The 27,593-nt window shown below is 45.4% G+C and overlaps 1 protein-coding gene across 1 annotated transcript in view; it reads right to left on the bottom strand.

Annotated features, from left to right (window-relative positions):
* Nucleotides 1-27,593, bottom strand: part of Spg11 (SPG11 vesicle trafficking associated, spatacsin) — a 68,199-nt gene extending 40,606 nt beyond the window's left edge. The window contains exons 1-11 of the mRNA XM_038330727.1: nucleotides 27,299-27,593; nucleotides 23,490-23,668; nucleotides 21,947-22,168; nucleotides 19,817-20,009; nucleotides 15,105-15,242; nucleotides 12,978-13,420; nucleotides 8,715-8,860; nucleotides 5,248-5,380; nucleotides 2,742-2,897; nucleotides 1,916-2,091; nucleotides 983-1,159 (exon numbers count right to left, since the gene is read on the bottom strand). Of these exons, the coding sequence (XP_038186655.1) occupies nucleotides 983-1,159; nucleotides 1,916-2,091; nucleotides 2,742-2,897; nucleotides 5,248-5,380; nucleotides 8,715-8,860; nucleotides 12,978-13,420; nucleotides 15,105-15,242; nucleotides 19,817-20,009; nucleotides 21,947-22,168; nucleotides 23,490-23,668; nucleotides 27,299-27,546 (2,211 nt within the window). The 5' untranslated portion in view covers nucleotides 27,547-27,593. The remainder of the gene's footprint in view (nucleotides 1-982; nucleotides 1,160-1,915; nucleotides 2,092-2,741; nucleotides 2,898-5,247; nucleotides 5,381-8,714; nucleotides 8,861-12,977; nucleotides 13,421-15,104; nucleotides 15,243-19,816; nucleotides 20,010-21,946; nucleotides 22,169-23,489; nucleotides 23,669-27,298) is intronic.

The raw sequence follows: 27,593 nt of genomic DNA, 5'->3' as shown, positions 1-27,593 counted from the left end.
GTGTTCTGCTACACCAGAACACGGCATCTGCTCTTGGGAATATTTACTTTCTCCATCAGTTCTATGTATTGATTGCTTGTCCCCAAAGCCCTTAGTTATTCTCCCAGAGCGAAGGCAACACACAGAACAATTTACGGTAATACCAGGCAACCAGAGAAGCAAGACTACAACAAACTGCTGCTGTGGTTTAGCTGGAACCCAGGGTTGACAGAAACAACAAACACATCTGCACTTTCAGCAGGTTTCCCTGGTAAGACTCCAGCCACACAGATGAGGACCACATCTTAACTTAGCTCAGAAGCCCTGCTTCTTTTATGATTTCCCTTCTCAAATGAAGGAAAACTAGGGACTATAAAGCCCTAAGCCAGTGCATAAGCCATCAGAAAGTTCAAATGGACACATAAGGGGTTACATGAAGAAAACAGACTGCTCTCAGCAAAACCGAGGCCCTCTGCATGACATGTCCGAAGTCTTTTTTTTTTTTAATTTAGTTATTTTTACTTTGTGCACATTGGTGTTTTGCCATAGGTGTTGGGTCCCCTGGAACTGGAATTACAGACAGTTGTGAGCTGCCATGTGTGTGCTGGGATTGAACCCGGGTACTCTGAAAGAACAACCAGTGTTCTTAACCACTGAGCCATCGCTCCAGCCCACATCTGAAGTCTTCTAGGAAAACACTGTCTCAGAGGGTGTAATAGTACAGTGCTTGAGAGACTGAGGAGGAGGACGGTGAGTTCAAGGCCAGCCTGGGCTACACAGTGTCTAAAAACGAATGAAAGCAGGGGATGTCAGGTGTGGTGGCTCACGCCTGTAATTCCAACATGCTGAAGTTGAGCTAGGAGGATTGCAAATGAGTCTGTGGCCAGTCCGGGCTGTAAGGTGAGTTCTAGGTCATCCTAGCCCACAGAGAGACTTTGTCTCAAAACAGAGGGGTGGGGTCAAGCCTTCTTATCCATCAGAGACAGACAGAGTCACCACTCACCATATTCCTCAAGAACGTGGAGGCTTTATCTACACTGTTCTTTTTCAAACTGTCAAACACCAAATCTAGGCCTATCCTGACCAGCTCCTCGTGCTGTTGAGCGGAATGACCAGTAATCCTGAAGAAAGTCTGTGCCTCTGGTATCTTGTTATTTAAAATGGCATCAGCAATAACTTCCTAGGAAAAAGAAGAAAAAGTAAGTTTAAGTTCCTTGTAGCTTTCTTACTGCCAAGGCAGAATATACACATATACTAGACACCTACTAAGGGGCCTTTGAAAATCTGCTTCTTGCTGGGTGGTGATGGCGCATGCCTTTAATCCCAGCACTTGGGAGGCAGAGGCAGGCGGATCTCTGTGAGTTTGAGGTCAGCCTGGTCTATAGACAGGCTCCAAAGCTACAGCAAAATCCTGTCCCAAAAAAAAAAAAAAAGAAAAAAAAGAAAATCTATATCTTGGCAAGGTGTGGTACTGACTGAAGCGGAGAACCTCACCAGCCCAGGACCCCACAATCGGAGGACAGGAAGAAAGTGACAGTTAGGGAGCTCACTGATGAGGGCTGTGATGGCTGGGTTATAAAATGAGTTCAAGGAAAGCCTGGGAGGGTGAGACCCTGTCTCCAAAAGAGATAAACAATAAAGCAAAGTGCCAGGCCCAAGCAGTGATGCAGGGCTGCTGGGAGCGGCCACTGGAGACGGGTGAAAGGCTGACCCTGCGGCCGACGTGGCCTTCCGAGGGCGCCTGCCTATGCGCAGCATTAAATGAGGAGGACCTGGAGATACGGACTTGATATCATGCCCCCAGAACCCTCATCAGCAAAACCTAAGACCCTGGCCAAAGACTCCACAGCACGGGTACAGACTCTAAAGTCCATTTCTTCTGGTGTCCTCTTAGGCTATCCAAATCTGCAGAGATATGATGAGTACTCATATTTACCTCAAAGCTGAGTTTCTCCCAAAATTTTCCCTCCTTTACTGTGAGGACATCTTTGTTTGTGTCACAGTCATCAGGGGCATCTGCGGGCTTCCAAGGAAACTTTATCATGAAAGTCCGGAGTTCATTGATGTAGCTGGTCAAAATGTCCACCCCTTTCTGGAGATGCTCATCTAGCTCTGTAAAACACATCAGTGTGCCAGTTTGCACGTGTGTGTGTGTGTGTGCATGTGCATGAGTGTGCATGTGCACATGTAAATAGGCATGGAAAACACACTACAACTTGTTGAAAGGAATTCTGGGAATTGTCAAATTTGAAAACAAGTATTTTCAAACAATAACCCGAGGTGTTTCTCCCTTCTACGAGCAGCTGCATTTAGCACAGTCTACTCCACTCTGCACAGCGGTTATCCTCAGATCTTCCTGCGCTGCTCCTATGTAAAACCCGTTCCCCCACTCCTTCTTCACTGTGGTGTGCCCCTTCACTGCAGTGTGCTCCCTTCATTGCAGTGTGTCCCCGTTCACTGCAGTGTGCTTCTTCACTGTGGTGTGCCCCTTCACTGTGGTGTGCCCCCTTCACTGCAGTGTGCTTCTTCACTGTGGTGTGCCCCTTCACTGTGGGGTGCCCCCTTCACTGTAGTGTGCCCCCCTTCACTGCAGTGTGCCCCTTCACTGCGGGATGCCCTTTCTTCACTGTGGTGTGCCCCCTTCATTGTGGGGTGCCTCCTTCACTGTGGGGTGCCTCCTTCCCTGTGGGGTGCCCCTTCACTGCGTTTCCTGGGTCTGTTCTGATAAGGAGTGGCATGGTCCACCGTCACTGCTATCTTACCTTCAGTGTGCACAAAAAGCTCCCTTATCTGTTTGTTAAGGAAGGAGAGTGTGAGGTGAAGCAGCTGCTCTGCAAAGTGCTTGCTCTGGGTCTCAGAGTCGCTTTCTCTGATTGCCGAGCAGAGCAAATCCAGTGCTGGTCTCATCTCTTCCACCTCTGAGAACAAACGAGGAAATTAACATGGCAACCGGCTCCCCAAATTAGCAATCCACATGTTAGCTGCAGTGTTCTTACACACATGAACAAGGCCCATGGTCTTGTTTTCACACGCTCACACACCTTAGGAAGGCTTATGACTTGCAAACCTCAATGACTACAGCCACTAATAAACACTTACTGGTATTATTTCTATTATTTTACAGACTTGGTGTTTTATAAACTCTTTTGTTTTCTTTTCAACAACTCATTAAGTGTTTACTTCCTTTCCATAGAGAGGAGACTGAGGTTGAGGGAGAATAAGTCACTTACCCAAGCTAATTCTGAAAGTAAATGAAATTTAGAACCAAAATTTGAACTTAAACCTCTGTGGTCCAAAGCCACTCCAACGGGCGTGTAGAGGACAGGGGTTGAACACGCCCTGAATCCCCTCTTCCTGCTTGAGGGTCCTCTTGTGGGGGCTCCTGTGTAGAGGACAGGGGTGGAACACACCCTGAATCCCCTCTTCTGGCTTGAAGGCCCTCTCGGGGGATTCCTGTCTCTCACCATCCACCTAGCTTTGCAAGTGCATGTGTGCAAGGATTATGGGAAACGGGCCCAGGAAGGTTAGCGAAGCTCATTCCCAGGCATCTGATTTCAGATCCATTTCTGCCTTTAGATAAGGGTGGTGCAGGTAAGAGAAGAGAGAACACATGCGGGAATAGCGGCCACACAGCTGCTGATGGAACACTTTCAATACCACAAATCAAAAGTCTTTTCCTACGAATTAATCTATATGTGTATTTTTAATTGAGAAGCTTAAAAAACACATCCAAGAGGAAGAAAAACCAACCCTATGATCAAGACAAAATCAGGTTGGGAGTATAGCTTAGTGGCCTAACACGTGTGAAGTCCTAGGCTTGATCCTCATCACAGAAAGAGGGGTGGGTGGAGAAAAGAAAGGAGGGAGAGGGAGGGGGAAGGCTGTCCTTGAATCCCCAGCAATCTGCCTGCTTCTGCCTTTCAAGTACTCAAATTAAAGTTCTGTGTCTGGTTGGTTTATTTTGAGACAGGATCTGATATAATCCCAGGTTCCTTCAAACTTCATAGGTGGCACAGACTAGCTTTGAACTTGCAATCCTCCTTCCTTCCTCAGAAAGGCTGGATCACAGGCGTACAACCCATGCCTTGCTTTGCTGCCCATTTTATTTTACTGTATTATTTTATTTTATGTGTACGAGTGTTTTGCCTGCATGTATGTATGTGCACATTGTGTGTAACTAGTGCCCAAGGAGGCTAGAAGAGGCATCAGATCCCTTGGAACTGGGGGTATAGACAGTTGTGAGCCACTAAGTGGGTGCTGGGAATTGAACCCAGGCCCTCTGGAAAAGCACTGAGTGCTCTTAACCATTGTGCCATCTCTCCAGTCCCTCTTTATTTTTAAAAAGAGGTAAGAGGTCTTGGATCTCTTGGAGCTAGAGTTGCAGGAGGCTGTGAGCCACCTGACATGGGTGCTGGGAATTGAACTCAGGTCCTCTGCAAGAATAATATGCATTTTTCACAGGTGAGCCATCTCTCCAGCCTGAGATAATATTAAGAAGAAAAAAATGTTGCTCATATCTCATGAAGAAGATTGCCATTTTCTCCTGTAACTAAAGTAAAAATTCTTAAAACTTGCCTGAGGATAGTTTCAACTGCATATTGCAGCCAAGTATGATTAACACCTTTAGAGCTGAAAATTCTTTGTCTAGAATTTATCCCAAGTAAATACACACACACACCCACAGAGAGAGAGAGAGAGAGAGAGAGAGAGAGAGAGAGAACATTTATATCATACAGCTAATAGTTTAAACAAAACAGAAGACACTGGAGTCACCCTGGGGTGGCACAGAGCAATGCACAGGGTACGGACATTAGACACTGGAGTCACCCTGCGTGGCGCTCTCTAATACTAAGGACTGATCAAGTGCCCCACACATGGCAGACAATGCCGCAGCACTAAGCACCTCCAGTCCCTATAATGAGAACATTACAGACTTCAACAAATTCCCTTAAAGTACATAAGCCCTGTAACTGAGTTTTGACAAGCAAAAAGCCATTAGTGGAAAGATGGCTCAGCAGTCAAGAGCGCTGGCTGCTCTTCCTCAGGACTGGGGTTCTGTCCCCAGAACCCACATCAGGTAGCCCACAACCACATGTAACTCTAGTTCCAGGGGACCCCTCTTTGGGCCCCCCAGGCACCTGTACAATTGTGGGCACACACACACACACACACAAGCAGGCACACACACACATACACATAAATTATAAAGACTGTAATGATTTGAAAATGTCTAAAATGATAGTACGCATGTAGAAATATTTTACTTACGTCTTAAATATAACTGAGATGGAAGCTGATGCAGCTGATCAGGAACGAGAGGTTTTGAAGACGGAGTAAGAAGATTTTCCTTGCTCTTCAAGAAGAAATCTACTGTATCCAGCTGCCGATTTTCTATGCCAGCCTAAGCAAAGAACCCAGAGTTTTACCCTGTGTGTGCTGAGGGTAGGGGGGGCAGATTTTAATGAGTTTAAGAGCAGAGACTACAAAACAAATGAAGCCATCTTTACTTTGTACAAGTACCTGGGTTCTAGTGAACTCTGACCATTTTTGTCTAACTTGTTCTCTGAGTCATTTGTCTTCCTTAGCTCACGTCAAGTTCTAGGAACAATAGACTTGTACAGTCAGCTACCCCACGATGGAAGACTGACATTGTCCCTCTTAAGCAATAATGATCCCCGATGCCAGCAGGACCCTGCATAACTAGACTTGGGGTACCCCAGATCACAGCCGGGCAAGCACTGTTCCCCCCCCAACACACACACACTCTTCTTGGCCCCTGCCTTTGCTCTTTCCTCAAACTGCTGTCAGCACCTGGAAGACAAGACTCCGTGTCCTGCCCTTCTCAGGGTTGGCCACTCTGAAAGAAATCCCTTCCTTGCTCCTCTATCACTCAGCTGAGAGACTTCTGCTTCAACCCCTTACTGCTGGGGACTGAACTTGCAGCTCTGGGCATGCTTGGCAAGTCTGCCTCCCACTGGCCTATATCCCTAGCTGTGGCTGGACTCTCTGAGTGATGGTTGACCCTAGCGTATGGGAACCCTTAGAGTGAAGCTTTCTAGGCTATAACTCCAGAACAGTGTCTGTCCCAACAGAAACAGGCTACCGGAAACTCTGTCAGCCCTCTCTAACTTAGAACTCTCCATCCTAGGCTAAGTAGTTGGGGGCCACTCTTACAAGAAGCTGCAATCTATCTGAACTGAAATCTAATAGCAGGATGCTAATAAGTTAGCTGACCCTGAGTTCAAACACTAAACAAAAACCTGGAATGTGTGTCATGGTTGACTATGCTCTTGCCTAGTGTGTACAAGGCACAGAGCTGGAGCTTTAGTATCTCAGAAACAAAAATAAAGAATAAAATACGACTTCCAATTTTTATTTAGATTATTTGGTGAGAGTTGAGGGAGGCCAAAAGGCCTTAGGAGAAAGGAAGCAAAATGCATGATGTCTCCAAGCTGATGCAGCATCAGCTTGTAGAGACTTAATTTAAGATCAACTGTAACTAACTGGGACCAACATGGCTGCAGGAAATGACCATGAACGGCCTCCCATGCCACTATAATGGTATTTCCATATCACCGGCTTTGCGCAGTGCTCAGACTTACACTGTGCGCTCCCTAATCATTAGCACAGCCCATAAGGCAAGACAGGCTCCCAAAGAAGACTTCCCCACATTTGATTATATACTGTGTTTGGATGAAAGCAATATTAGAAAGCCGGAGAGAACTGTAATCAAGTTAAACACTGCAAAGCTTGGGGCTGGAGAGATGGCTCAATCGTTAGGGTCACTTGCACTCCCTCAAAGGACTTGGGTTCGATTCCCAGCACCCACATATTGCCTTAAACTGTCTATAATTTCAATTTCACAGCATTCAAAGTCCTCTTCTGACCTCCATAAGAACCAATCACATACATGCCGGTAAAACCCTCATATATATATAAAATAAAATAAATAAATCTTAAAAAAATAAAGAAACCTGATAGCGAAAATGAAGATATTTGGGAACTATGAACACAGAAACAACTCATTATTAATGATCCCTATGCGACTCCTACTCTGAGCCGCTGTTCCAGCAATGCCTCAGGTGCTGCAGGGCCTTCCTGGAGAGGGGTCTATAGCTGGTCCTGTCCACAAGCTGGCAACTCACTCAGTAGTCTTGTGCTCAGAGGTGGTGGCAATCCTTTGATTAGCTGTATTTTTGAATGAATACAAACGTTCGAGTCAGACAGTTTGAAGCACACGGAGGCATGCTTACTGGGACTAGTTGAACCCCTCACTTTGCCCTTAATTATGAAATAGTTAAAGGAGCAAATATGGGACAAAGGAGAACACAACAAAGCAGGAATGATTTACAGACCCAGCTCAGCTGATGAGCTGATGAGCTGAGCTCATCAAGCCTGGGTTAGGTCTACTTGGAGCGGGTGCACGGCCAGTACCAGTGGTGCCCCCTCTGCTTGTCTTATAGCTCTCTACCCTAGACTCTTGGTCACAACAGCCCCATCCATGGCAGCCCCCGGCTTAACACTGGAAGATTTAACTCGGCACACTCAGGGCACACACTTGTACATTTAAATACAGGAGAAGGTGGATGTGGCACACATATACCAGCATTGGGTGGGGGGGCAGTCAAGATAGGAGGATCAGGAGTTCCAGGCCAGCTTGGGCTACATAGGAAGACCTCGGCTCAACAAACCAAAGATAATCATAACAGACAAGAGCCACAGGTCTGTGGGATTCGTTTTACCACTCAGACTTGTTTTTCTCCCCTCATTTTCTCAGCTTATTTGCTCTCATTTGAGAGGCTGCCTCTAAAAACTTAATGACCTCCAGAAACGGCACTCGCATATAGCTTATGTGTGACCAGTAGAGGGATATATCTTTTTACATGTGCGTGCAACACAGCGTCATGAATAGGGTGAGGTGTGGAAAAAAAGACCTTGTCAACAGCTCTAGGGGACATGATGCCCTTGTCTGGCCTCCAAGGACACCCGCACTCAGGCACACAGATCCCTACCACTCGCTCTCAGCTCTCAGGAGGCAGAAGTGGGAAAATCAGGAGATCAAGGCCAACCTTGGATAGACAGCAAGCCAGAAACTGGCCTGGGATACTCATCTTAAAACAAACCAACCAACCAAACAAAAGTCTTTCAGAGGCTGTATCGTAAACAGAAATGCCCTGCCTCTTAATTCTAGCTCCTTTTTATCAGTATACTGTGGCTACTCAGCTGGGCACTCTGTGTCTATTTCTTAATTTATAGAGAGAGAGAGGGAGGAAGGGAGAGAGAGAGAGAGAGAGAGAGAGAGAGAGAGAGAGAGAGAGAGAGAGAGAGAAAACAAAAATTACTTAGTCATGGGTAGTTCATGTGACTGTTCTGTTTCAGGACCAAATTAGATAATACATATGAAAAACATGTGAACTGTAAAATGCTACATAAATTCAGATTATATATTCTAAAGATGGCAAGGAGTATAGAAATAAAAGGTCATTTCTACTCTGTTCGCCACAGCTTGCTTCTCATCATATTAGCTTATTGTTGTTTACATTTCTGTCACATTACCTTTTTAAAATACTGTTATTATATCTTTAGAGGCAAAACCAGTAATAAGAGCTAAAGAAATCAACAGTCAGCCCGGGAGAGATGAAGGGTGAAGACGGAGAATATATGAATTCTCTCAGTCACTCATTCACACGAGGGCAGGCGACGGCAAGCGAAGTGGGGCAGATTCGTTTCGTTACCTCTAGAGCGTGTATAGGAATTGAGCACCGTCCCCAGCCGTTGAGATGGCAAAGGGAGTCCACAGTGCTGGCACTTCCATGGATCATCAGTCTGTTCAAAAATTCCTCTTGAGTTAGACCAAACAAAATCAGAGAGAGTCCATTTTCTACGGGGAAAAATAAAAGTTAGCATTAATAAATTGATAGGAACTTAGATCTTAGAACGATGACTTAGAAACTCATTTCTAATTACTCAATATTTTCATACTATAGCTAAAATACACACACTGAGCTGAGCTGAGTATGGCGGAGCATGTCTTTTACTCCAGTACTTGGTGGGTAGAGGCAGGTGAATCCGTAAAATTTAGGCTCCTTTGGTTTACAAAGTGAGTTCCAAGCCAGTCAGGACTATATAGTGAGACCCTATCTTAAAGAAAACATTTAAATATCTCTCTGTCTGTGCGTGCGTGTGTGTGTGTGTGTGTGTGTGTGTGTGTGTGTGTGTGTGTGCGCATGCATTACCCTATGTACCAGTTACTATTTTACCTCTGTGATAAAACACCATGACCAAACTTGGAGAAAAAAGGGTTTATTATTTCACATTAAAATGACTGTCCTAGCCGGGCGGTGGTGGCGCACGCCTTTAATCCCAGCACTCGGGAGGCAGAGGCAGGCGGATCTCTGTGAGTTCGAGACCAGCCTGGTCTACAAGAGCTAGTTCCAGGACAGGCTCTAAAGCTGCAGAGAAACCCTGTCTCGAAAAACCAAAAAAAAAAAAAAAAAAAAAAAAAAATGACTGTCCTTCATCTTATGAAGGGAAGGCAGGGTGGGAGTCTGGAGGAACTGCAGCAGAGGCCGTGGAGGAGGACTGCTTACCAGCTGGCTCCCCAGGGCTTTGTTCAGCCTGCTTTTGTTTTTAATTTTAATTTTTTTTCATGTTTTTTTTTTTTATATTTAAAATTTCCGGGCGGTGGTGGCGCACGCCTTTAATCCCAGCACTCGGGAGGCAGAGGCAGGCGGATCTCTGAGTTCGAGGCCAGCCTGGTCTACAAGAGCTAGTTCCAGGACAGGCTCTAGAAACTACAGGGAAACCCTGTCTCGAAAAACCAAAAAAAAAAAAAAAAAAAAAAAAAAAAAAAAAAAAAAAAAAGAAAGAAAAACATTCAGTAAATAAAATTTCCATCTCCTCCCCTCCTCCTCCCCCTTCCCTCCCCTCCCCTCCACCCATACCCCCCCTCGGGTTTAATTTTAATTTTTATTTTATGTAAGTGACATTTTGCTGTATGCATGTATGTGTATCATCGCATGCATGCCTGTTGGGATTCCCTGGAATGGAATTAAAGATGGCTGTGAGGCACCATGTGGGTGCTGAGACTCAAACCCAGGTCGTCTGCAGGAGCAACGAGCGCTCCTAAATGCAGAGCCAACACTCCAGGCCCAATCCATCTGCCCAGGGGTGGCACCATCCACAGTGGCTGGGCTCTCCAAAATCAATCAATAATTGAGAAAGTAAATGCTTCCAGCCAGATTGCCTGCAGGGCATTTCCTCAGCTGAGGCTCCTCCTCCCAGAGAACTCTGGCTGTGTCAAGTTGACAAGAAACACCAGCCAGGACATAGCCCGTATTGTTAGGGGTTAATTAACTGATGCTTTTTAATGTTTTTATTGCACTTATTTATTATTGTGTGAGTATGTGTATGTGTGTTTCCAGGAGTGTGTCAAGGTGCACATATTTGAAGGTCAATGGACCGCTTATGGGAGTCAGTTCTCTCCTACTATGTGGGTTCCCAGAATGGAAATCAAATTATTAGGTTTGGTGGCAAATGTTTTTACTCAATAAGCTATCTTGCTTGTCTAGAGTTTTGTATTTAAAACACCAATCATAAATCTAATTTTTATAAGAACAATACATTAGGGCTATAGAAGTAACAACATCTGCTTAGCATGTATGAGACCATGGATTACATTCCCAGCACTACATTAAAAATAACCTAAAATGCATACTATAAAATGATATTAAAATTGACATTTATATTTTATATATTATCTTACACAATCAATACCCGAAAACTTTCTTTATAGGTGTCAGATTTCTGGTTTACCAAACTAAATGAAATAACAACATACCCCTGGATATACAAAAACATCAGAATTTGTATTAAGGACTGAGAATGTACCTCAGTGGTAGAGCACTTGTCTAACATGTACAATAGCCCGAGTTCAAGCCATAGTACAAAAAGAGAAAGGAAGGAAGGAAGGAAGGAAGGAAGGAAGGAAAGAAGGAAGGAAGGAAGGAAAGGAGCATTTTCTGATCATGGGGGCACATACCTGAAAGTCAGCCCTTGGGAGACTGAGGCAGGAAGACCATGGACAGTTCCTGGCTGGCCAGGGCTATTATAGAGAGACCTTGTCCAAAACAAAACACACAAAAACCAAGCCAGGTGTGGTAGCACATTCCTATAATCTTGGCACTAGAGAGACAGAGGCAGGAGGATGGCCACAAGTTTTAGACCAGTCTGGTCTACATAGTAAGTTCCTGGCTGGCCAGGGCTAAGTAGTGAAATTCTGTCTTTTAAAAAGCAAAATAAAACAGAAACGAAAAACTAGGCTGAAGGAGAAATACAGCAGTTGAATCCCGTACAACATTCAACCTGCTACAGCAGGCCTAGCACCTATGCTGAATGAATGCATCTTTTATGTAAATTACTCTAAGACTACAGCACAGGGGCAGAGAGGTCAGGGAAGTGCAAGAAAAGTCCAACCCGAAATACAACAGCCACTGGGGAAACCCAACCAGAAAGACAACAGCCACCGGGGAACCCCAACCATAAATACAACAGCTACCGGGGGAACCCTAACCAGAAAGACAACAGCCACCGGAGAACCCCAACCATAAATATAACAGCCACCAGGGAACCCCAACCAGAAACACAACAGTCACCAGAGAACCCCAACCAGAAGAAATACAACAGTTACTGGAGAATCCCAACCAGAAATACAACAGCTACCGGAGAACCCCAACCAGAAGAAATACAACAGCTACTGGAGAACCCTAACCAGAAGAAATACAACGATTACCAGAGAACCCCAACCAGAAGAAATACAACAGCCACGAGAGAATATCAGCTTCACTCCAACACTTAAGTTTCTATGCAGAAATGCAGGTCCAGTGTGCTAGAGTGGTAGCAGCTACAGATCCAGATTTTGTAAAATTCTGTCTGTTTGAACTTTGTATTTATGTTATCTTTTTAAAAAGCCTAAGCTAGGTGTGGTGGCATGTACGCCTGTAGTTTTAGGAACTGGAAGATACAGATAATAGGATCAATGGTTTGTTTTTGTTTTTGTCGAGTCAGGGTTTCCCTGTGTAACAGTCCTAGCTGTCCTGGAACTCACTTCGTAGACTCACAGAGATCTGCCTGCCTCTGCCTCCCAAGTGCTGGGATCTGGCCTAGGATTAGTGTGTTTAAGACCAGCATCAGTTACACACACATCAAGTTTGAGGTCAACTGGGGCTATGTGAGACCCTGCTTTAAAACCAATAAAATAAATCCTTAGTCAGTGCCAACTAAAATGAATATGCAGCGCACACGGTCCATGATCAGGTGGCTTGTAACCTCTGCTGCAGAGACTCAAGTCAGGAGGTTTCTCCAAGTTAAAAATTGGCCCATATTACTCTTACTATCTAGTATTAACATTTAGCTGAAGAGAAATTATTTAAATTAAACACAGGGCTGAGGGATGGCTCAGTGGCTAAGAGTACTGGTGCTCTTTCTCTGGATCCAGGTTTGAGTCCCAGCACCCACATGGCAGCTACTGTCTATAACTCCAGCTCCAGGGGATCTGATGCCCTCTTCTGGCCTCTGCAAGTCCCAAGCATGCATGCCAAAAGACACCCACTCACATAAATTAAGACACATGAGACAATTACAGAGAATAAGGCCAAGCTTCCTCCCAGAATAAGGACCACTTTGCAGTGAGACTGGGCACATGCTGGCACCAAGGCAGCAGAAGGGAAATACACCAAGACGTCACATCTTGGCTGGCAAGATAGCTCAGTGTAAAATGACCTCCAAGCCTGATGAACCAGAGCTCAATCCCTAGGATCCATGTGGTGGAAGGAGAGAACCAACTTCCACAAGCTGTCCTTGACCTCTACATGAGCGCTTTGGCATTTGTGCACACACACACACACACACATACACACACACACACACACACACACACGAGAAACAAGTAACTAATTTTAAAGAAGCAGTGATTCCAGCCGGATATGAGACATGCTCACCTGTCAGAACAAGGCACTGCTGCTGGTCCCCACTGCTATGGACAGGAGTACACGGCTGGCTGAGAGGAAGACACCGCAGGCCCTGGGTCTCCAGGTCCCAGAGGACAATGGTGCAGCTGCTGGTTCCTACTGCCCAAGCAAACAGTGCAGTAAATCCCGTCACAGACATACACTCGAGCTCAGCGGGCTGCTCTTGCTTGCTCAGCCGCATCGTCTCCCACCATCTTGGGTCACTAGTCTTGATGTGCTCCTTCTGCAGAAAAGCACACTGGCCACACGTGGCATCCCCTGGAATGAAAATGTGGCTTGGCACAACCGGAGTGTGGTTACCAGATTCCGGGGACTCCAAACGCAAAACACCCTGGAACCACGGAGCACAACAGGAAGCCTCTGGCTCGGAGCTCATTGTTTCCTTCAGTGCTGACAGCTGGGCCCTCCAAGACCTGGAAGACAGGGCAACCGTCAACCGTCAACCAACACCCATCACTGTTGGGGCATCAAGTCAGACACCAGCTGGGGAAAAGACACTCAGAACGGCAGCTTCCACCTGCAGTCTCAGCACTTGGGAGGCAGAGGCAGGGGTATCATTCTGAGTTCAAGGCCAACCTGCCCTACATAGCAAGCTGTAAGCCAGCTGGAACTACACTGACTTCAAATAAATAAATAGATGTATCTGCCAAGTAGAGACTTTTCATATGAGAAGGATAAAAGTGAAAAGGAATCACACGGAGCCCTTAAAGAGTTCATACCTTTTCTCTCCCCATCCCCCCATCCCACCCCACTCCCAAGTTCCCATTTTTTGTCTGGCAATCTTGTCTACTTCCAATATCCAGGAGGATAACTATATGTTTTTCTTTGGGTTCACCTTCTTATATAGCTTCTCTAGGATTTTTTACGAATTATAGGCTCGATGTCCTTTATTTATGGCTAGAAACCAAGTATGAGTGAGTACATCCCATGTTCATCTTTTTGGGCCTGGGTTACCTCACTCAGGATGGTGTTTTCTATTTCCATCCATTTGCATGCAAAATTCAAGATGTCATTGTTTTTTACTGCCGAGTAGTACTCTAATGTGTATATATTCCACACTTTCTTCATCCATTCTTCCACTGAAGGGCATCTAGGTTGTTTCCAGGTTCTGGCTATTACAAATAATGCTGCTATAAACATAGTTGAACAAATGCTTTTGTAATATGATTGGGCATCTCTTGGGTAAATTCCCAACAGTGGGATTGCTGGGTCCTGGGGTAGGTCGATCCCAAATTTCCTGAGAAACCTCCACACTGCTTTCCAAAGCGGTCGCACAAGTTTGCATTCCCACCAGCAATGGATGAGTGTACCCCTTACTCCACAACCTCTGGAGGATGGGAAGAGCTTGGGGGAAGAGGATGGTTGGGATATAGGAAGGGTGGATATGGGAACAAGGAATTTTATATCTTAATTAAGGGAGCCATTCTAGGGTTGGCAGAGACTTGACTCTAGAGGGGTTCCCAGGTGTCCAGGAAGACGCCCCCAGCTAGTTCCTTGGGCAGCTGAGGAGAGGGTGCCAGAAATGTCCAGATCCTATTGCCATACTCATGAATATTTTGCATATCACCATAGAACCTTCACCTGGCGTTGGATGGAGAAAATGACAGAGCCCCACATAGGAGCACCGGACTGAGCTCCCAAGGTCCTGATGAGGAGCAAAAGGAGGGAGATCATGAGCAAGGAAGTCAGGACCATGAGGGGTGCATTCACCCATTGAGACGGTGGGACAGATCTAACGGGAGACCACCAAGTCCAGTTGGAATGGGACTGATGGAACAGGGGACCAAACCGGACTCTCTGAATGTGGCTGACGGTGGAGGCTGACTGAGAAACCAAGGACAACGGCGATGGGCTTGTACTCTACAGCATGGACAGGCTCATTGTGAGCCTTGTCAGTTTGGTTGCTCACCTTCCTGGACTTAGGGGGAGTTGGGAGGACCTGGGACTTAACATAGTGAAGGGAACCCTGATGGCTCTTTGGCTTAGAGAGGGGCGGAGTAGGGGTATGGGTCGAAGGGAGGGGAGGGAAGGGGGAGGAGGAGGTGAGGAGATGGAAATGTTTAATAAAAAAATGAGGAAAAAAAAAAGAGTTCTTACCTATCAACCTGAAAGGAGACCTTGGTGAGTCTCATGTTGTGCACAGAGTTAGCAAGGTCGTCTTCGTCTGTTCCAGTAGGCCCTTCAATAGGAAGGTCTTCCAGCGTTCTTGAATACAGTAGGTGTCCTGGGTGTTGCCTACATTGGAAAAGAATGATAGCTGTATCAAAAAATGATAAACAACCCCAAATTCGTGTCACAAGTGCCTCTGGGTTTGTGCGCAGGCACTTTTTATTTTTATTTATTTATGTTTTTGTCCTGTTGTGTTTTTGTTGTTGTTGTTGTTTTGAATTTTTTGAGAGAAAGGAAGAGAGAGAGAGAAAACATGCAGTAGGGGTGGTCAGGGAGGTAGGGAGAATCTGGGAAGGGTTGGGAAAGGGAAGGAATATTATCAAAATATATTGTATGAAATTTCAAGATAAAAATGGACATGGGGTGTGGATAAGAATGGCATAAATTTTATATCCCCAAGATGGTAGTCTCTCTAACCTCCCTCATAGAACAGTGATAAAGTCAGCATCAAGAATCTGACTCCATGGGCTGGAGAGATGGCTCAGTGGTTAAGAGCACTGGCTGCTCTTTCGGGAGACCTGGGTTCAACTCCCAGCACCAACATGGCAGCTCACAGCTGTCTGTAACTCCAGTCTCTCCTGCACACACACAGCACACAGACATACGTGCAGGCAAGGCACCCTTATACACGAAATAATAAAATAAAAAATTACCAATGCCAACAAAAAGCACTTGGCTCCATGGAGCAGTTCTGTTCACGGAGTGGAAAGAGCGGCCACTGTCTAGTGCACTGCAGATGTCATGCTGGCTTACATGGACTCTTAAGCCTTTCAAGACCTTTCAGAAGCATATAACCCACTTCAGGGTACAGACACTAAGGCTTAAGAGAACACGGAACCAGGCTAATGTAACCATAAAACTTGGGGTTTGATTTTTTTAAAAAAAAACATTTATTTACTTATTTGGGGGTGGGGTAGAGAGAATTCAGGCATTCCACAGAATGCATGTGGAAGTTCCTAATAACTCGTTATACCATAGCAAAGCAAGACTTAGGCCAAGGTTAGTAAATGAACAAGAACTGCAAAATGTGTGTGTGTGTGTGTGTGTGTGCACGCATATGTGTGTGTATGTGTACTTGCACATGCACATGTGTGTGAGTTAAGATGGAACAGCTGTGTGGAAAGAGGGTCATCACATCTGAGAAACAGAGAGGACCGTGGTGCCCGAGCACAGCAAGTGAGAAGCACAACGGAGTGACAGTAACGGGAAAGCTGAAAGAGCTGGCAGGAGACAGAGTTCAGAGCCTTCCGTGGGTCAGGGAAGTTTAGCTTTCATCTTTAGGAGAAAAGGCAGCTAAAGGAGGGCTTGGGCAGAACTACAACACGATCACATGCAGAGCATAGCTCAGGAGAGGGAAGCATTGACTCTCGTCACACACTTCGGAAGTGTTCAATTTGGAAGGCATTGTGTTGACACTTACCAAGGAGACGAAGAAATGTGAGTGTGTGTGGTTGGACCACTATGAGACAGACATTTTACTGATGCCACGACTTTAACTACTTTGGAGGAAACAGGTTTAGGGAATGAGGATAGACACAAGGAGACTGAGCAGGCATTTGTTAAAGCAGTTCAGATGAGAAGACAGGGGCACGGCTTGGGTGGAGGCAGAGAGGAGGAGAGCCTGGGGAGACACTCAGGAGGGAGATGGCTCTACCTGTCTGTTAACTGGACACAGATCTAATACTGAAAAGACATTATAAATATAGAAAAGGAAATAGAGAAAGGTTTCTCGAATGGGGTAGGGGAGGAAGGGATGAAACCTCATAAAACAAAGGGAACCAAAAAGCTAAAGGAGGTCTCACGAGACATCAGATGGCTTCTGTTCCCTTTAAAATGTGGGCGGCAAGGTCACTCAAGAAAAGGGAAGAATAATGAGATAAGCAGTTCTGAGGAAAAATAGAGGATTAAAATCATTTTTGTAAGTCTGGGTATGGTGGTACACATTATAATCTTAGCCCGGGGAGGCAGAGGCTGGCAGATCTTGAGTTTGAGGCCAGTCTGGACTACAGAGCAAAACTCTCTAAAAAAAAAATCACAAAAAGAGGGTTGGCAAAGAGTACTTTTACGGTTCCTTACAAACGCAAACTTGCTTGGGTGTAGGCAGCAGAAGACAGAATAAAGATTTCATTCAGGGTCGATGTTCTGGCAGGCCAAGTGCTACCATGGAGCAAGAGCAAAAGTTTTAGTGTGTGCAAGAAACTGGCTAGAACAATGGATCACCAAATTCAGGCTTGAAAAGGGGGGAAGTGGAGACAGGTGGAGGGGAAGCACAGAAGGTCCATTAGCTGGAAATCCCAGTGAGGTCAGCGGGCACACACTTGGGTAAGCCGGCTAAAACCTTTGGGAAGTTATGCTGATCCGTGGAGAGTAGTGATCGAATGCTGACCCGGAGTTCGGCTCTGACAACGGAGCTAAGATAAAATGGAGATGAAGCGAAACAATGTAACTCAGCTACTGAGGAGGCTGAGCTGGGAAGATCCCGGCAGCCCATAGCAAGGTCCCATCTCCAAAGGGAGAAAAAGATTGAAAAAAAAAGAACGATTAGACTTTATTGGGAAAAAAATGAAAAAAATAGGAACTATATAAAACTACAGTTAAGCATGAAGCCTGGCTAGGGAGGGGAAGTGCACCACAGAAAAGGAGTCCTGAGTGAGATTCTGGTCGAGAGCGCCCGTGAGCGCAGGGCTTCAAGAAAGAGCTGTCATTTCAGTGGATTCCCACGGGATGAAAAGGGCCCGAGAAAGAGGACTGATGTTCTGATTGGGGGACGAAGTTAGCTCAAGGCAGGAACGATGAGATACACCTGGACTTCAGGCAACTCCAGAGAAAAGGCACCAAACAGCATTTATGTGAAGAACACAGATCACTTGTTTAGTTGGACAGACTGGTCCCTAAGTTAGCTGTGGGGGACAGGACAGGGCTCTAAAACATCCAGAGCACAGGACCAGGCAGCTAGGCCTTCCTCTTTTCCTACCACTTACACCGTTTCCAGTGAGTGATCAGGGATATGACCAATGAGTGAAACCACCTCTGGGCAGACAAGAACAGGCTACGGAAACTAAGAGCCTACACTCAAAGATTTAAAAACAAGGCCCGGCATGATGGCCTCTCCTGTGGTCCCAGCACTCAGGAGGCTGAAGCAAGAAGACAGGAGTTTGAGAGAAGCTTGACCTATATTGTGAAATCTTGTATTAAACAAACAAATCAGATCAGATCAGATCACATCTCCCCCAGCTGAAATTCCATTAATGTCTACTCATTTTTAGAGCAAGGTCAAAACGTAAATAAGTAAATAGCCATTTTGAACAAACTGGGGCTTGGAGTCTAGCTCAGCGGGAGAGGGCTTGCTTGCTGAACATGACTGAGGTTCTGGGTTTGATCCCTAGAAAACATCACAGCTGTAAAGATACTTGGCAGGTACATAAAAATAAACCAAACCATAGGCAATAAAACTCATCAAAAACATTCCCAACTACTCAGGGATTTGTCTTATTCATATCAAGGTGGACTCAAAAGACTAAAAGGTTTGAATGGCCCTAAATGTGGTCAGCTCATAAATGTTGAAAGGCCTACTTCCAGATCATCAACATAAAGCCAACAGCAGCTAGAAGCTAATGGAAAAGAAATATAAGAAAGCGTTTAGCGTTACTGAGGTTCTTAGACAGCCACAAGCACCAGTTCCTCATAAGGAAATACCACAGAAATCCCCAGGCAGAAAAGCTAGCTAGCTGAATAGATCTTGTCATACTTCTTTAAGAGGAACATGAGCCCCAGTGCAGCCGGGATCCTAAGCCATAAAAACAGGTAAATTCCACTCTCTCCTACTCTTAAATGAAACAAGAAGGGGGCGATATATAAGTGAGGCTTTTTTATTTTTTTTTTTTTCTTTTTTCTTTTTTTGGTTTTTCGAGACAGGGTTTCTCTGCAGCTTTAGAGCCTGTCCTGGAACTAGCTCTTGTAGACCAGGCTGGCCTCGAACTCACAGAGATCCGCCTGCCTCTGCCTCCCGAGTGCTGGGATTAAAGGCGTGCGCCACCACCGCCCAGCTAAGTGAGGCTTTTTTAAACTGTACAATCCTGATTCATTCTTTCTCTCTCTCTCTCCCTCTCTCTCCCTCCCTTCCTCCCTCCCTCCCTCCCTCCCTCCCTCTCTCTCTCTCTCTCCCTCTCCCTCTCTCCGTCTCCCTCTCCCTCTCTCCCTCCCTGCCCCCCCCCCTCTTTTGCGGGGATGTGTTTCAAGACAAGTTTTTTTTCTGTGTAATAGTCCTGGCTGTCCTGAAACTCACTCTGTAGATCAGATTGGCCTTAAACTATTGAGATCTGCCTGCTTCTACCTCCCAATTGCTGGGATTAAAGGCATGCACCACCACTGCCCGGACAATTCTGCATCTTTATATGACATAACCATAACCCCCACACAATACCACTTAAGTCAAAACCAAACCTTTGCCGTACAAGCCAAAAGACAAAGGTGGCCAGCAGTCATTTAGACACATTCTTCACAGTAACAAACTTACGAATGGAGCCTTAGTGAGATCTAACTGCATAGAAAAGCTGCTTAAAACAACAAAAAGCTGAGTATATTTTTAACCTTTTATGGGTTTATTTACCTCAAATGAGAAGTTTTAGTCATCTGCCTACCTGAAATACAAATTTAGGTTGAGAGCAACTGCAGTGTGAGATGAACTGACGATCACCAAAACATCTAAGTCCTGAGACACTTTCAGTGATGTAAAGGAGGGAACGCTGGCTGCCTCCTGCTGCTCGGAATCCTCTCGGAGAAGAGCCAAGTCCACACGAGCTACCTGCTTGCCATCTGAAGTGTCAAAAATATCTTTGGGCTAGAGTTAAAGAAGTGTCTTTTCTACCCAGGACCCTCTGAGTCTCAGGATGGGGAAGAGCTGTAGTCTGGATCACTATAGCCTTGCAGGGCCAGCAGCAGCATTCTCTGATGTAGGAGCCAGACGACTATGGAGCCGGCTGCACAACAGGTGACGCACGGTTCTTCAGTCTGCTGCTCCAGACCCCAAGGCACTGTTTCCCAGGGTAAACCACATTTAACATTATACATTAGCTAATACCCAAATATTATCATCTCAACATGCAACCAACATTAAAAGCTGAGGTATCTCATTTTCTTGCAAGCCACCAAATCTAAGTTACACTTAGATGCCAACTAACTTTAGACACTTTTTTCTCTTACTCTTTCTTGTTGTTTTGAGACAGAGTTACTCTATGTAGCCCCAGCTGCCCAGGAACTCGCTCCATAGACCAGGCTGGCCTTGAACTCAGAGACCTGCCTGCCTCTGCTTCCTGAGTGCTGGGATTAAAGGCCTGCACCACCACCACTGTGCTTGGATGCTAAATTTTCATCAGAAATATCTTACCCATATTTAGACCCCACGGAGTTGCAGTTGAAACACTAAGAGAAGTGTTTGATGAAACTAAGTAGAGCGCTATCTAGCTCAATGAAGCCCAGGGTTCGATTCCCCAATACCATCCATCTAAGCATAATGGCTTAAGCCTGCTATCCCAGGACTTGAGAGGTTGGGGCAGAGGATCAGGTGTCAAAGGTCAGCCTTGACTAAATATAGAGTACAAGTTCAGTCTTGGCTACATATGACTCTGTTTTGTTTTTTAAAAAGAGTCCAAAAAATAAGTTTATTCTAAATATACTTTAACTCTTTAATAACTGAACCAAGTGTCAGCTTTTAAACCTAAATATCCATATGCCTAGACAATTCCAGATGTTCAGCAGCCTCACGCACCTGACAACAAATTCAGCAACAAAAATTAAGTCAGTTTAGTATTTTATGACATCCTTGTAAAAAAAAAATATATCTAAAATAGAAAAGTCATCCCTTCTGGAGGCTGTGTCAGAGGCTAGCTACAAAGTAGGCTACAGAGTGAGTTCTAGGCCAGCCTCAGCTACAGAGACCCTGCTTCAAAAACCCAAAATTGAAGGATGCCTTTAATCTCAATACTCAGGAGTCAGGGGCAGGGGATCTCTGTGAGTTAAGAGGCAGTTGGTCTACACAGTGAGTTCCAGGCTAGCAAGTTCATATAGTAAGACTCTGTCTCAAAAATAAATAAGTAAACAAACCAAGGGCCAGGGATTGTAGCTCAGTGCTAGAATATTTGAATAGCACACATGAGGCCTTGGGGGCCAACCCCTAAAACCATAAAGAAAGGAAGATCATCCCTTTACTTCAGAAATAAAAGTGTCAAAAAATCATTTCATAAAAGGTCATTTTTTAAATCTTCAAAATAATTTTACTGCTAGATACAAAGTATAGTACTTTTAAAAACTATTAATACTTATGCAAACCATTCATTAGAATGATGGAATTATCTGGGTGTGGTAATGCATTACTAGTAAGCCCAGTATTTGGGTATTCGAAGCCTCAAGGAAAAAAAAAATGGAATCGTCATTGAACAAAGTATGTTATATTCATGCAGAAAGGACATATGTCATATATATCAGTAATCATGCATTTCAACAGACACTTAAGAAATGTAGTTGGGTAAATAAGTAAAGAATACAAATATGGGTAAGATTATTATGACAATAAGAATATTTCTATGCATTGAAAAATATAACGTAATATAGTTGAGTATTTTATGAGAGTATTTCTCCCCTAAAAATTCTTAACTAAAAACTAACTATTCTCCCTTAGCTCCAGCTCCCCCAATTGAAAGTGCAGAAAGGCTCATCTTTCTACATATTCTTTTCTGCTACACATTAATCAACAAGTTTACGGCCAAGGATACAGATCCAGTGTAATGTACTCAGAACAAAAAGAAATCCCCTGCAGAACTGTACGTCAATAACTGTGTCAGCCGCCTGTGGCGGCAAGGGCAGCGGCAAGCAGTCCAGTAGACTTCCAGAGTCTCTCCCTGGAAACGCAATGCGGAGGATGACACATCTATTGATGAGCAGCAACGCCGTCTTGTTGTGAAATGACAGAATTCTCAGAGACTCGAAGCAAATACCTGTGAAATAAAAGGATATTGTCTCAAACTCTTCACCCATACTTCTACAGTTGGTAAATGTGATCTTATAAACACAGGAAAAATGGATAAAACAAAGAAGGAGAATTGCACTTATTCCAACTGCAAGCGGCTACTGTTCACATCAATGGACACAGGCATTAGGAAGTCGGTGAAGATAAATACAGATGGCTCACAGTGGCCCAGGGTTCTCTTTGCTTAAGGCTGACATCTCAAAGCACACCAGAAGAAGATTCAAAAGAGCCGAGTTACCCATGAGATCACTCAAAGTCAATCAGACATTTTTTTTCCTTAAGGAAAAAGAAGGAACCTTATAGTCAAGGGTAGAAAAGTAAAATTAGAGGCCCAGGAGCTTGGATTTACCTCCCCACCTCCCCCCGCAACTTATCAGGCCAAGACACAGGCAACAGCCCTATAACAAGTTTAGGTCAGCACTGTCTACTATAATACAAGAGTCATCAATCCATGAGAGAGATATGATTCAATATGACCAACAGCCAAAGAAACAGGTGAATTAAGTTAATATATATTATATAGTTTATTATATACAAAATATTCTAATATGTTAGTTTATATAAAAATTATTAATGATCTATTTTACTTTCCTTCTAGTAAGACTTCAAAACCTGGTATGTTAGTACCAGTTTGGTGTGCAGGCCTATAATCCCAGCTATTCAAGAGGCTGAGGCAGGAGGATTTTAAGTCCAAGGCCAGCCTCTGTAGCTTGGTGATAATCTTTCTCCAAATAAAGGCAAAAAAGGCCTGGAGACTTGGGTATGTGGCTCAGTGATTGAGTGACAACCTAGCATGTGTGGGCCATAGGTTCAATCCCCAATATCCCCTAAAAAAGAGAGATGTTTGATTTTTTTTTTTTTGAGACAGAGTCTTACTATGTTTCCCAGGCTACCATCAACCTGAGATCCTTCTGCCTCCCAAGTGCTAGGATTACAGCATTATGGCCACCTCACTTGGCTGAGACGTTTAAAGTACATTTTTAGGCTGAGGATGTAGCTCAGGGACCAAGGGCTTGCCTAGCATTTGTGAAACTTTGGATTTGATCTCCAGCATTGCAACAACTGAAAGCACAACTTAATTATATTAAGCCCGTTTCCAGCGCTCAGCAGCCCATCTGGCTAGTGGCTCCAGTGCTGGACAATGCAGTCTGGTCACAGCGGCACACTCCCGAGTCCCCAGCACCTGGAAGCTGATGCAGGAGGATCACATTTGAGGGCAGCCTCCACTACACAGTCGGACTGTCTCTAAGAAGGAAACAGAAGCAGAGCGAACTTAGCAGGACACTCACAGACTCCTCGATCTTCAACAAGCTTCTGCAGTGTCTGCCCACAGCAGCTGTGTAATAAGGTCGACTCGCATCGCCCGTCCTTCAAATCAAACTCATACACGCGCAGTTCATAATCCTCACGGACGGCAAGCAGCTTGGGCTTGTCTGTGCTGTGGTCATGACACTCCTCCCATACGAAGCTAAGGGGAAAAAGTCTAGATTTATTATATTTCTACGCCCACAATCCCACTGACTGCAATGGCAGGGATCAAAGGGCAGAACAAGAGAGTTTAGCTCACTCAACAGCACCAGTTCTGCAACCCAACCTAGGAGAATGGAAACTGCTTTAGGGTCTCTTCCTTCTCTCCACTTTTCCCTACTTTGCCCCTCTACACTGTCTAAGAGTAGGAGATGACATGACTTAGAGCAGGAAACTGCTTCCTCATCCCTTCAGCTTTCATTCATTCATTCATTCATTCATTCATTCGGTTTTTTGAGACAGGGTTTCTTTGTAGCTTTGGAGCCTGTCTTGGAAATCACTCTGTAGACCAAGTTGGCCTCGAACTCACAAAGATCTGCTTGCTTCTGCCTCCCGAGTGCTGGGATTATCCTTCAGCTTTTAAAAAAAGCCTTACTAAATCCATTTGTTCTTTCACCTTGAGCATCAACTGATATTTTTAAACAGATTGTCATCATGAAGAATAAATACCAACAATCAATCTTTTTTTTTGACACAGGGACTTTCTATGTAACCCTGGCTGTCTTGGTACTTGCTCTGTAGACCAGGCTAGCCTCAAATTCACAGAAATCTGCCTGCTTCTGCCTTCTGAGTGTTGGGATTAAAGGTGTGTGCCACCAAGCCCAGCTCTAAATTTATTACTTATAAATATATTACTTATCACAGTTAATAAAATGGGCTTATAGAGCTGGAGAGATGGCTCAGTGATTAAGAGCTCACAACTATCAGTAACTCCAATTCCAGGGAATCTGATGCCCTCCTGTGGTCTCTGCAGGCACCACCAGGCATGTGGCACACATACATGCATGAAGGCAAACACTAGACGCATAAAATAAATAAATATTTCAAAAGGGCTTTGGCTGAGTTGAATTGTTTCAGATTTTAAAGAGTGATTCTTTACATATAGTCTTTGACTACTCTGGAATGTTATGGTACAGAACAACCCTGTCCAATAGAACCTTGTGATATGGAAATGTTCTTTTCTATTTCAGTGCTGCCCAAGACAGCCACAACCAGTAGGCAGATATGGCTACAAAGCACTGCAACTGTGGGCACTGCAACCAAGGAACTGGATTTCAACGTTCATTTTAACAGCCACACATGGCTGACGACAATTATACTACATAGCACAGTCACCAGCGTAGGCTAACAAGGATGAGAAAGACCAACTGTAGTAAACTGCATTTAAAATAAACATAAGGGTTGTAGGTGGCTAAGGGGTTAAAGAGCCGGCTCCACAAGCTTGAGAATGGCAGTCTGGGTACTCAGAACCCACATAAAAGCCAGTCAGGCATGGCAGCCTGGCCACCTGTTAATACCAGCACTCAGAAGGAAGAAGCAAGGGATCCTCGGGACAAGCTAGCGGCTCAGATCAGTCTGATACGGTGAGCTCCTCTGTTCAGACACAGACTCTGCCTCCGGAAGTGAGGTGGAAGGCCAGCAATGGCTCAGCAGGGAGAGGCACCTGCACGCAAATCTGGCAACCTCAGCTGGATCCCTGAAATCCATGTGAAGGTAGACGCAGGGAACCAACTCCACAGAGCTGTTTTCTGACCTCCCCAATTTGTGCGGCGCCACGGGTTCACGAGCATGTGTGCACGCACACCCAAAAACTTATAATAAGATTTAAAAAACATTGTGGAAAGCAATCTACGAAGATATCCAATGTCAGCATCAGGCTTCCACGTATACATATGCACACATTTGCACACATGTACAAAAAAAATACAGAAAGGACCCAAGCCAGGCATAGCAACAGAAGGCTGAGGAAGGAGGGTCTCTGGAGCCCAGGAACTGGACAGCCTAAGTGACATAGCAAGACTCTATCACTAATACACATGAGCCAGATGTGGTGGCTCAACAATAATCACATTCTTCAGTGGCTGAGACAGGAAGACCAAGACTTTGAGGCCAGCCTGGGCTACAGAGAAAGACCCCCTCTCAAAAGCAGTCAATAGGCCCACTATGAAAACAATGCAGTTTGAGATGAGGCACCACTCTGAAAGTTTCGACTTCTTTAAAAGCTTTGTTTTCTACAGTAGTAAGTTTTATATTAAATGGGGTGGCTATTAGGTCCTTAGTAGAAAGACTTGCACTTCAATCCCAGCACTCGGGAGATAGAGGCAGTCAGCTCTCTGTGAGTTGGAGACCAGCCTGGTCTACAGTGTGAGTTCCAAGACAGCCAGGGTTACAAAGTGAAACACTCTTGAATCATCCCCTCTTCTCCCCCAAAAGGAAAAGACCGACAGTTCACATTTCTGCCTTTTAAATAACAGGAATTATTTCTTTATTACGAACACCTAATTTCTGTTTACACTGAAAATTTGGGAAATAACCTAAATATCAACCCTGGAAAAGGTTAAACAAAGTAAACTATTTAAAGGCACTGCACTATCCCAAAGGGAGAGCACTGTGAGACCTTATCAGACAAGGCTTCATTCAAGGGGCACGGGTAAAATACTTGCTGATTTACCAAACTTGCCTTGTGTGTACAGAGCTGTTACAGAAGTTGGAGGTTCTAAAGCAAGATACCTCTTGGCTCTACAGTCTCACACAGACTGGTCCTAGAATACTTCCCACTATTAAAAAGGTCAGTGTATAGTCGGGGCATACCTAAACGTTATGATGCCGACTGTCCACCCTGGATAGGATTTATGAAAATGGAAAGTAGTACATTATTGTAACTGTTTATCTTCTCGGTCTATGGGAGCCTTGTGCCTAAGAAACAGCAGGCATGCAGGTATGGAGACGGAGGCTGTAATCTCCCCACTAGAAAGGGTAAAGCAGGATTGTGACTTGCAAACCAGCTACTTGGAGACTGTGATCAAATCCGTTAAAAGTGGGACTGGGATAGTTCAGTGACCCCAGGGCACTTACGTGCACTGAGTGGGGCAATGTTTGCAAAAAAATATTTCCGTAACAAAAATAGATATTTAAAATGACTTAGAAATAAGCCGGATCACCTGGCACTTTTGTTTGTTTGTTTGTTTTTCAAGACAGTTTTTCTGTAGCTTTGGAGCCTGTCCCGGAACTCGCGCTATAGATCAGGCTGGCCTCGAACTCACAGAAATCCTCCTGTCTCTGCCTCCCAAGTGCTGGGATTGAACACGTGCGCCACCACCGCCCATCTCATCTGGCATCTTTTAACAAGGTCAGGTGTGGTAGTTTAGGCAGAGGCACGTGGATCTCTGTAGGTTCGGGCCCAGCCTAGTCTATGTACCAAGTTTTAGTGCTGCCTGGGCTACGTAATGAAGAGGAGGGGAAGGGGGAGAAAGACAGGCTTAGTACTCCTTTCTGTAACAATCTGTTTTAAGTTAAAGAAACAGCTCCTGGACTGGGACCCATCCAGGGTTATCCTCTGTGCCCTTCCAGAGAGTGAGTTAGGGAGATGCAACAAGGTGAGCATTTCGCCCCGGGATGGGAAAGGTTCCGAGAGGAATGGGGCTCACAGTTTTGGGGTGATTCCCCCGCTGTCACCCCTCTCCCACCAACCCCGCGCCGCGAGGAGCACGCAGGGTTCCTGCTCAGGAGCGCCGGAGCAGCTCAAGGTCCAGACGCCTCCCGCACTGCACAGCTGTCCCGCAGCACTTACTGCCCAAAGGGGCCTTGGAGGCAGCAGCTGCTTCCACCCCTGCTGCCCGGCGCCAGGGAGAGCACTCGGAGACTGCCCGCAGCCGTCAGGCTCCCCAGGGCCTCCTGCTCTCGGTGCAGCTGCGCCCGCGCTCCCAGCTGCGCCGTCTCCTCGGCAGGGAGCTGCACCAGCAGCACAGGTAGAACCCGCTCCATGGCCCCGGCACAGCCGGGGGAGGCAGCGCTTCCAGGCCCCGGTTCAGCGGCCATCCCTGCCCGAGCGCTCCTTCCGGGAGAGACGCCCGCCCGCGTGCGTC

The sequence above is a fragment of the Arvicola amphibius genome, chromosome 5, assembly GCF_903992535.2.
Source record: "Arvicola amphibius chromosome 5, mArvAmp1.2, whole genome shotgun sequence".
Taxonomy (NCBI): domain Eukaryota; kingdom Metazoa; phylum Chordata; class Mammalia; order Rodentia; family Cricetidae; genus Arvicola; species Arvicola amphibius.
The sequence above is the reverse complement of the archived record's forward strand: the minus strand, read 5'-3'. Positions and strand labels throughout refer to the sequence as shown.